Source organism: Heteronotia binoei, chromosome 2, assembly GCF_032191835.1.
Source record: "Heteronotia binoei isolate CCM8104 ecotype False Entrance Well chromosome 2, APGP_CSIRO_Hbin_v1, whole genome shotgun sequence".
NCBI classification, from domain to species: domain Eukaryota; kingdom Metazoa; phylum Chordata; class Lepidosauria; order Squamata; family Gekkonidae; genus Heteronotia; species Heteronotia binoei.
The window spans coordinates 17,542,247-17,553,797 of NC_083224.1; the positions used below are offsets into that span (position 1 = coordinate 17,542,247).

Below are 11,551 nucleotides of genomic sequence, written 5' to 3' on the forward strand. Positions count from 1 at the left end.
AAGAGGGGTCCTCCCTGAAACCCCAGTCCATTAAGAAAGGTCAGTCAGCAAAAGAAGGAACAGAGGCTTCTATGTGAACCAGAGAATCCACTGCAATGAAAAGGGAAAAGACAGTGAGGCATTTGCTAAGACCTTCAGTCAGAGAATGAATGTCATTGGGCAGATGTGAATTACCATAAGAGAGCAATTGTGTAATAACTTGAAGTACAGAAATAGCTTCCCTCATAAAACAGCCCTTCCTTCTAATCAAAGAAGTCACACAGATGGGGGCCTCTAAAAATGGCTAATAGTCCCAACCAAGCATCTCTGATGCAGGAAGCTTAATGTACTTTCATAGTGTATACTCAGTTGTACGCTTCACTGTAAAACAGGAGGACGACACTGAAATATGTGGAGCATGGGTGAAACTTCCGGAGCACATCAGACCTCTTTGTGTGGATTCTAACAGGAGATCTCTCTCTTTATTCCAGCAGGAGGTGATCAGAGGAATGAGGAGGATGAGGAACTGCATCATGTATCACCAGAGGATGTCAAGAATGAAGATGTGAGAAGAAACATCAGGATACAAAGCAAGTCTCAGAGGCAGAAAGTCAGGTGCAGAGTGAAGAAGAGGAATAAATCCATTCCTTGCCAAGGGGGGGATTTGCAAGAAGTAATTCACAGTTTGGAGAAAACTTACAAGTGCATGGAGTGTGGAATGAACTTCTCAAATCAAACCCAATATAATATACATTTTTCAAAGTACAGTATAGTGAAGGCATGTAAATGCTTTCGGTGTGGAAAGTACTTCAGATACAAATCGCAACTCCTTGTGCACCAAAGGATCCACAGAGCGGAGAAACATTTTGAACACGCAATGTATGTGAAGAAATTCAGTCAAACCTGCATTCTTCAACAGCATCAGAGAACACACACGGGGGAGAAGCCTTTCAAATGCTCAGACTGTGGGAAGAGGTTCAGTCACAGTGGCCATCTTCAAAGTCATTTAAGAACCCACACGGGGGAGAAGCCTTTTGAATGCTCAGAATGTGGGAGGAGATTCAGTCAGAATAGCGATCTTCAACGTCATCTAAGAACCCACACAGGGGAGAAGCATTTTAAATGCTCAAAGTGTGGGAAGAGGTTCAGTCAGAGTGGCAGCCTTCAACATCATCTAAGAACCCACACGGGGGAGAAGCCTTTTGAATGCTCAGAGTGTGGGAAGAGATTCAGCTGCAGCAACAATCATCAAAGTCATTTAAGAACCCACAGTGGGGAGAAGCCTTTTGAATGCTCAGAGTGTGGTAAAAGATTCAGTCGTAATAGCGCTCTTCAACGTCATCTAAGAACCCACACAGGGGAGAAGCCTTTTGAATGCTCAGACTGTGGGAAGAGGTTCAGACACAGTGGCCATCTTCAAAGTCATCTAAGAACCCACACGGGGGAGAAGCCTTTTGAATGCTCAGACTGTGGGAAGAGGTTCAGTCGGAGTGGCAGCCTTCAACATCATCTAAGAACCCACACAGGGGAGAAGCCTTTTGAATGCTCAGAGTGTGGGAAGAGATTCAGCTGCAGTAACAATCATCAAAGTCATTTAAGAACCCACACAGGGGAGAAGCCTTTTGAATGCTCAGACTGTGGGAAGAGGTTCAGACAAAGTGGCCATCTTCAAAGTCATCTAAGAACCCACACGGGGGAGAAGCCTTTTGAATGCTCAGACTGTGGGAAGAGGTTCAGTCAGAGTGGCAGCCTTCAACATCATCTAAGAACCCACACAGGGGAGAAGCCTTTTGAATGCTCAGAGTGTGGGAAAAGATTCAGCTGCAGTAACAATCATCAAAGTCATTTAAGAACCCACGCTGGGGAGAAGCCTTTTGAATGCTCAGAGTGTGGGAAGAGATTCAGCTGCAGCAACAAACATAAAAGTCATTTAAGAACCCACACTGGGGAGAAGCCTTTTGAATGCTCAGAGTGTGGAAAAAGATTCAGTTATAATAGCGATCTTCAACGTCATCTAAGAACCCACACAGGGGAGAAGCCTTTTGAATGCTCAGACTGTGGGAAGAGGTTCAGTCAGAATGGCAGCCTTCAAGATCATCTAAGAAGCCACACGGGGGAGAAGCCTTTTGAATGCTCAGAGTGTGGGAAGAGATTCCGCCGCAGCAACCATCATCAAAGTCATTTAAGAACGCACACTGGGGAGAAGCGTTTTGAATGCTCAGAGTGTGGAAAAAGATTCAGTCATAATAGCAATCTTCAACGTCATCTAAGAACCCACACAGGGGAGAAGCCTTTTGAATGCTCAGAGTGTGGGAAGAGATTTAGTAACTGGAGCAATCTTCAAAAACATCGAAGAATCCACACAGGGCATAAAGTTTTGGAGTAGAAAGAGATTCATTCAGTGTGGTTATCTTCAACATCATCTAAGAGCCCAAAAGGGGGAAAAACCATGTCACTTTTTAGCCTAAGGGTGTTGAACTGATTTTTTTACAGTGATCTGACAGAAATGTCACTTTGTTGGGCCATGTTTGCCCTACAGTGTAATGCCAGGTACCAGAGATATTAACTTTAGAAAGAACATAAAGGTAGTCCCCTGTGCAAGCACCAGTCATTTCCGACTCTGAGGTGACGTTGCATCATGATGGTTTCATAGCAGATTTTACAGGGTGGTTTTCCATTGCCTTTCCCAGTCATCTACACTTTCCCTCCAGCAAGCCGGGTACTCATTTTACCGACCTCGGAAGGATGGAAGGCTGAGTCAACCTTGAGCCAGCTACCTCCCTGTATGAACTCCAGAGAGCGCTGAGGTCAGCTAGAAAGAACCAGCTGAATATCCCTGGGCCAAGGGAGGCCAGATTGAAGACCACCCGGGATCGGGCCTTCTCCATAGCAGCTCCCCTACTGTGGAACCAACTCCCGGAGGAGGTACGGGCCCTGCGATGTTTAGACCAATTCCGCAGGGCCTGCAAGACCCACCTCTTTAAAATAGCCTTCACTTAATACCGAGCCAAAAAAGTCCTCTTGGATATGTTTTACGTTTTAGTCACTGAATTTTATGGAAGAACTTAACTATAGCACCATAATGTTAATCTTATGCAAGTTTTAATGATTTTAAGGATGATTTTATAATTGAAATTGTAATTATTGTATATGGTTTTACTTGGTTTTACTGTACATTGTATTTACATGTTGTGAGCCGCCCTGAGCCTGCTTTGCGGGGAGGGCGGGATATAAATAAAAAGTATTATTATTATCATTATTACCTAAACCCAGCTTCCACTGGGATCGAACTCAGGACGTGAGCAGAGCTTGGACTGCAACCCAATTAACAATATTATTTTTTACTTAATATACATACTGAATGATCAGCCTTACAGTGTTTCCTTTATTTAGGAGTCTTTGATAACTCACCTCTCTTTCTCTGAATTACTGCATCCAAATCTTCTCTTCCACCTCTTCCACAGTTGTGCTGTAGCAATATTGCGTGTGCTGGTTAGGTCTGTATCTGTAAGTTGAGAATGTACTTTTGATTCCCTCTCCAGTTTAAACAGACAAAGAAGAAGAAGAAGATTTTAGATTTATATCCTGCCCTATACTCTGAATCTCAGAGTCTCAGAGCGGTCACAATCTCCTCTACCTCCCCCCCCACACACACACACAACAAACATCCTGTGAGGTAGTTGGGGCTGAGAGTGCTTTTACAGCAGCTGCCCTTTCAAGGACAGCCTCTATGAAAGCTATGGCTGACCCAAGGCCATCTCAGCAGGTAAAAATTTAGATTGAAACATTCCATCAGTCGTAAAAAGGTTTCCAAATATGTTTTATATCTTTTATTGACTTGCCCTTCAGAAAAGATGAAGATGTGTCCACTTCCGCACTCTCTAGGATCTTTAGGTATTTCCTGCTGCTTCCAATATTGTGCAACCAAAATTCTTGCTGCTTTTATGATACGTGTCATCAAATGTCTCTGTGTTACAAGAATCTGAACCAACATGGAAGTGCTCATGGCAAGGGACACCTTGACAATATTCCATTGAAATTCCTTTGTAAGAGAACTGCTAATCTTACGTCAGCAATTGAATGTCTGGGAAGTTAAATGTTCCCCCACTAGTTTTTGAAAGTTGTGGACTCTAATTTCAGAGGCACGTCTATTTATTCTTTGTATCCTCCTGGACCAAACTGAGACCTCGGTTTCCCGTCTCAGTAGCAATACTGGTATCTCCCAACACCGATTACCCCTCTACATATCACACATAATCCAGTCAAGCTCACTATTGTGATTGACCTGCTATGGCCATTTAGCATCTGAAATCAGCTTTATAAACTTTATATCTCTGATACCTCCTGTTATATTTTACAATATGCACAGCCTGCACCAACAAAGTGACGTTTATGTCAGATCCATCCCTTGTAGCGAATTAGTTTTGATGACTCTCCTAGAACCCAGGAAGACGGAAGCGTGGGCATACGTGTAACCGACCAGTTCTACAAAAGGACTGAGCTGAGAGACTCAGGTTTATCCCTGATACTGAAAAACAAGGAGCCCCAAACAATCACTGAGGGTTCCGAAGGCTTTCAGGGAACTGAATGTGCTCCCACTCGCATGTGTCTGTTACGGGGCCTCCCCATCTACACCATCCGTATCTCCTTTAAGGCCGGATTCAGGAATGTGAGAATTAGCTCTTCCTGAGGTCCACCATATGGGAAGGGGAAAACGCTGTCATAATCTTTTAGTGGGTTTCAGGGAGGGTGTTCCCTCATGGGATTTGGAATATGACCTGACACCAGATGGCAAGAGATGATAATGAAGCCATAGAGCAGAGAGAAGCCATGCTGACTCTGCCATTTCACAGGACAGATGCCCTGACTGTTCCTCATCTGAATGAAGAGCTGCATTAAAAATGCTCAAGTCTCTATCTTGGACTTGGAAACTTTAAGACGGTGCTGTATAATACCAGGTATCGATGTATCAAATAGAGAAGTTAACTTTCTTGTTTTCATGCTACAAGATTATAGACATTGTGTTGCCTAGGGCTATCCTGATTCTTGAAGGGTTTAATAGACCTCTGTCTCTTGCCCAGGGGCAGGACTTCCGGGGGATGAAAAATGGCTGAACTGCCTCTCATAAGGGAGGCATCTGGAACCTCTGTGTGGGGGGTAGAGAAGGCAATCTAATGCCTACTACTTTTCTCATCCAGAGAATAATCCAAGACACGCTTGAGAAACTTGGAGGAGATTTACTTTGGCGGACAGGGTGCTCCGGAGGGGGTTCCTTTGAAGGGTCTCCGGCGACGAGTGCGTTACATCGTCTGCAGAGGGTCTCTAGAGACATTAAATTAACTTAAACTCACCAGGATCCAGCACCTCTATACTACAAATAACATCTGGATTACTATCAGGACAGTGTCTACTTGGATAGCCACTGCAGAAGGTATTGATTTTTATCTTTCACTCTGGGAGTAAAATAAGAATTTACAAAAATAATTAAAAAGTGGCAAAAAGACTATAGCATGCTTATATAAAGAAGAGGAGGAGGGGTGAATTTGGAACTAGTTAATATTAAAGAACAGAGTTTAAAAGTGAAAAAAACAAGAATGTTTTGAATACTTGTGGTTTCTGAAAAACACCCCCATCGTCACAGCATTGCTGGTCAGCACAATTCAACAGGAAGTGACGTTTTGTACCATCGCGTGATTTGACTACCAGTGAGAACGGGACTTGGAGGCAACAAAAGCAGGAAGTAACCATTGGAAGAAGGTCAAATTGCAAGTCAGCCAGCCTACTCTAGGACTGAAAAACCATAGAAAAACATCGGTGGCCATTAAAAGAATGGCAAAATAAAATATTTTTTTTTTTAAGTGCTTGGGACTTTGAAAATTGGTGGAATTGGTATATCAAAAAAGTCGATGAGGTGGATAAAAAAGTAAAAGAATATGATTCCACCTTAAAAAGTGTGCAAGAGAAAGCTGTATTGCAGGACTGTAAATTGATGGAAAACCTGCTCCGTCTGAGAGGGGTACCTGAAAATGAACATGATCTGCTGAAGGATTATATAATACAAATTATTGTGGATTTTTTGGAAGATGATTTAGAAACATCAAAATACCAATATGACTGTGTATAGAGTTAATTCCCTTTATGCCAAGAAGAATAAATTACCAAGAGACGTAGTAGTAAAATTTGTGACACGGGACATGGTGGGAAGAATTATAGCCAAAAGCTTTGAAAAGAACTTTGTGGTGTAAGGCAGCATAGTGAGGATTATGAGAGAGTTGCCAAAGAAAGTACTGTCTGATAGAAAGACTTATAAAAAATTAACAGGGAAACTGCAGGACAATGATATAAGGTATAGATGGATTTTACCAGAAGGTTTGAGTTTTGAACTCCAAGGCAGAAGGATTACAATTACAAGTGTACAAGAACTGAGAAGATTTTTGGAAGAACATAAAGAATTTGGCAACACAGCTGAAAGAAGAAAACATAATGGATTACAAATTCTTATCTTGGAATGTAAATGGACTAAATTCACCTCAAAAAAGAAAAGCAACATTTCAGTGGATTACAAAACAAAAATGTAACATAATTTGTCTACAAGGAGTTCACATTAAACAAATGGACTATAAATTTTTATGGAATAAGCCATTGGGTTTGGAATTTCATTCATTGGCTAAACAAAAAAAGAGAGGTGTACTTTTTTATATTAAACAAGAATCGGAGCCAAAAGAAATTTTTAAAGACAACGATGGGAGATATTTAGCAGTGGAAGTAACATTAAATACAAAAAAAACCCACTACTGCTGGGACTATATGCACCGAATGGTGCGAAAGACTCTTTCTTTAAAGAAATAATGCAACAGCTTGATCAAGTGTCATATGAACAAATTATGATAATGGGAGATTTTAATGGTACAATTAAAAATACATTGGATAGATTGGGGAAGAAAAAAAATAATAACGAAGGGAAACTGCCAAAATCTTTCTTTGAATTAGTCAAACAAGAAAACTTGAAGGATTTATGGAGGAAGTTCAACTCTGAGGTACGGGACTATACCTTTTTCTCAGCAAGACATAACACTTTTTCAAGAATTGATATGATATGGTGTACAAAAGACTTAGGACTTATAACTAAAAAAATAGAGATTCTTCCTAAAGTAAGAGCAGACCACAACAAAGTCGATTAAAAAAACCAGAAGGTGGAGGTTAAATGAAGATCTACTACAAAACAAAGAAATAGTGATATCTCTAGAAAAAGAAACTAAAGCTTTTTTTCAAATAAATGAAATTGAGGACATGGACTTTCTAACGGTATGGGAAGCATATAAAACAGTGATGAGAGGTATTTTAATTACACTGAATAATAAAGATAAAAAAACAAAAGAAAAACAAATGTTAGACATTCAAAATGAAATAAAGAAAAAGGAAATGGAATTAAGGAAAAGACCCGGGAAGAAAAAAATTATTAGGGAGTTTACAATGCTACAGACACAATTTGGACATTTGCTAAACAAAGAAGTAGAGTGGAACCTGAAAAGACTGCAACAGAAATCTTTTGAAGGAGCAAATAAACCTGATAAATATTTGGCTTGGCAATTGAAAAAAAAGAAAAGAGAAGTTAAAATTATAAGCAAAATAAAGGTTGGTGGAAAAGAAATTGTAGATCAAGAAGGAATAAAAAGGAACTTTCTTAAATACTACGCTAAATTGTTTAAAAAATCAAAAATAAGTAAAGAGAAGTTGGAGGTATACTTGCAAAGAATTAATGTGACTCCACTGACAGAAAACATGGAAAAAGTTTTAAATGATCCAATAGAAAAAATGGAAATTGAAGCAGCAATAAATGTAATGAAAATAGGGAAAGCACCTGGTCCAGATGGATTTACAGCAAAATGTTATAAAGTCCTCAGAGAAGGGTTAACACCCAAACTGCATAAATTGATGAATATTATAAGAATGGAGGGGAAAGTACCGAATACGTGGAAAGAAGCGGTAATTTCTTTGATTCCAAAGGAAGATAGAGATGTCACTGATGTAAAAAATTATAGACCAATTTCATTGTTAATGTGGATTATAAAATATATACGAGAATACTAGCAGAAAGACTTAAACAATTTTTGATGAAGTTTATTAAAGAAGAGCAAGCAGGATTTCTTCCAAGGAGACAAATAAGAGACAATATCAGAACTGTTGTAAATATTGTAGAATACTATGAAAGACATCCTGAAAAAGAAGTGGCACTAAATTGGGACTTTATGTTTGCGGTGATGGAAAAATTGAGATTGGGAGAGAATTTTATTAGAATGGTGAGAGCAATATACACTGAACAATGGGCAAGACTCTGTATTAATACAGATTTAACGGAGTATATGATGATCAGCAAAGGAACAAGACAAGGTTGCCCTCTATCTCCGTTGTTGTTTATAATGACTTTAGAAATTTTGCTGATGCAAATACAGGAAGATAAAGAGATAGAGGGATTGAAATTGAAGGGATTTTCCTATAAATATAGAGCATTTGCTGATGATGTTGTGTTCATAAATGAAAAGCCATTAAAAGTAACGCCACTGCTCTTGAGTAAAATACAAGAATATGGAGAATTGGCTGGATTTTATATAAATAAAGCGAAATCAAAAATGTTATGTAAAAATATGAGAACTGAAAAACAGAAAGAATTACAGAGCTCAACGGAGTGTGAAGTTACGTCTAAAGTAAAATATCTAGGTGTGGAAATTACCATGAAAAATACTGACATATAAAAATAATTATGAAAAGTTATGGCATAAAGTGGAAGAAGATATGTTAAAATGGAATAGATTCAATTTGTTGTTATTGGGAAGAATTGCTGCATTAAAAATGAATATTTTACCGAGAATAATGTACTTGTTTCAAACTATTCCGATTGTTGGAAATGTAAAAAGCATGAAGGTTCTTTCTCCCATATGTGGTGGACTTGTGAAAGAGCGAAACAGTTTTGGCAAATGATTCAACAAGAGATTTCTACAATCTTGGGATATGAATTTAAGAGAACTTCAGAGACTTTCCTATTGGGATTACAAATGGAGAAATTTCCAAAAGAAGATAGAACTGTTATCTGGCACTTGCTTTCAGCTGCTAGGACATTATATGCACAGTTATGGAAGCAAGATAAAAAACCAGAAAAATGGGATTGGATTGTAAAAGTTATGTCATGGAGTGAAATGGACAAACTGATAGGAATCTTGAGAGACTATGAGTTAGAGGGATTTAAAGGGGAGTGGTATAAATTTAGAAAGTACATAGAAAAAGATTGGAAAATAAAAGGACATTGGGTGATTTCTGAGAATACCACTTAGGTTTTCAGAAGAAGAAAGATGATGAGTTATAACAACTTGGTGGGACTTTATAAACAATAAGAAATGTTTTTTAATTTCTTTCCAAATGATATATATATATTTTCTTTTTATTTCTTATTATTAAGATTCTTTTAAAGTTAAAGATACCTTTTGATATTAGAAGTTTAGGTAACTGACACCGGTGGAAGTCAAGATTTGGGAGGAGGGGAAAGTGTAATGTATGGGGAAGGTAGTAAGTTAATATTTTATTAGAATTGGATATAATTACCATATGTTACCAAATAAAATTGTGTTTAATCAAATAAACCTCCGTCTGTTTCACCAAGGTCTGAACCCCCATTTTATTGTAGAAGCTGACCAGGTGATTACAGACTAGTCACCTAGTTTCAGTCTAACCTACTTTTACACAGTTGTGAGGATAAAAAGGAACAGAAAAGAATGATACAAGCTCCTTTGGCCCCCACTGGAGAAAAGACCAGGGTATAAATGAGGTACATAAATAATCTATATAGGTGACGATGACAGCATACAGAAGTCCTGAGATTCCCACACCTGTCAAACACAACTCTTTGAAGAAGCCTCCCCCCCCCCCCAATATTGAATCTTTACAACTGTCTTGCATGATCTGTTGGCCTGAAAATGCGAGAGGTTAAAGGGCATCCAAAGACTTTCCAGGCCTACAAAAGATTTGAACTCAGATCCAGATTTTTGCTTTGGGTTACCTCAAATTCACCCCAAAGCGTGTCTGTAGCTACAGCTCTTGCCACAAAAAGCATGGCTCCACAATTTCAGGGCACTCTCTCTCTCGGCTTGACTTCGCAAACGAAGATTTAAGAAAGGTGCAGTAGTCCACGTCTGCTGCAGGCTTGCTGGTGGCTGACAAGACCAATGCGGGACAGGCAGGTCCGGCCACAGTGGCTGCAGGGAAAAGTCTGATTTGGGGTTGGTGCTGTAGCAGTGCAATTCTTCCTCAATCTCCTTTTGTCCTCAAGACCAGCTATGCATGCATTCTCAAAGGAAGAGACAGCCTGGTGGATGGTGTGCCTCCATGCTTTGCGATCTGAGGCTAGGTCAGACCACTGGTGATGGTTGATGCAACAGGTACCAAGGTATTTCTTCAAGGAGTCCTTGTATCTCTTCTTTGGTGCCCCTCTATTTCGATGGCGGTGGAAAGTTCGCCATACAGGGCAATCTTGGGAAGGCGGTGGTTTTCCATCCTGGAAATATGCCCTGCCCAGTGCAGCTGCGTCTTCAACAGCAGTGCCTCGATGCTTATAACCTCCGCCTGCTTGAGGACTTCAGTGTTGGTCACAAAGTCACTCCAGTGGATGTTGAGGATGGTGCGAAGCCAGCGCTGATGAAAGCGCTCGAGGAGTCGCAGGTGATGACGGTATAAAACCCACGATTCGGAGCCATAGATAAGCGTTGTCATCACAACCGCTTTATAAACATTGATCTTTGTGCCTTTTTTCAGATGCTTGTTGCTCCACACTCTTTTGTGCAGTCGGCCAAATGCACGGTTTGCCTTTGCCAGCCTGTTGTCAATCTCCTTGTCGATCTTGGCATCTGAGGAGATGATGCACCCCAGGTAGCTGAACTGCTGGACTGTCTTTAAAACTGATTCACCCACAGTGATGCAGGGAGGGTGATAATCTTCCTGGGGTGCAGGCTGGTGGAGAACTTCTGTCTTCTTCAGACTAACTTCTAGGCCGAATAGCTTGGCAGCCTCTGCAAAGCAGGACGTCATATGCTGCAGAGCTGATACAGAGTGGGAGACAAGTGCAGCATCATCAGCAAACAGTAGCTCTCGGATAAGTTTTTCCATTGTCTTGGAGTGGGCCTTTAGTCGCCTCAGATTTAACAGGCTGCCATCGGTGCGATAGCGGATGTAGACACCATTGTCATCATCTAGATCTACTGCGGCTCTTTGAAGCATCATGCTAAAGGAGATCGTAAAGAGAGTTGGCGGAAGAACACAGCCTTGCTTTACACCTGTGCCTACTGGGAAGGGCTCCGAGAGATCGTTGCAGTGTCTGACTTGGCCTCGCTGATCTTCATGTAGCTAGATGATCATGTTGAGGAACCTTGGGGGACATCCTAAACGTTCCAAGATTTGCCACAGGCCTTTCCTGCTAATGGTATCGAAAGCTTTGGTAAGGTCGACAAAAGTCTCATACAGACCCTTGTTCTGTTCCCTGCATTTCTCTTGGAGCTGCCTGAGAACAAATACCATGTCGGTGGTG

General features: G+C 40.5%; 1 protein-coding gene across 1 annotated transcript; it reads left to right on the plus strand.

Annotated features, from left to right (window-relative positions):
- Positions 1-1,030: 1,030 nt before the first annotated feature.
- LOC132567239 (gastrula zinc finger protein XlCGF57.1-like) lies at positions 1,031-2,365 on the plus strand (the record flags this gene model as incomplete). Its single annotated transcript, XM_060232927.1, has 1 exon — positions 1,031-2,365. A coding segment is annotated over one exon (1,335 nt), but the record flags the coding sequence as incomplete, so codon positions are not given.
- Between the last annotated feature and the right edge of the window lie 9,186 nt (positions 2,366-11,551).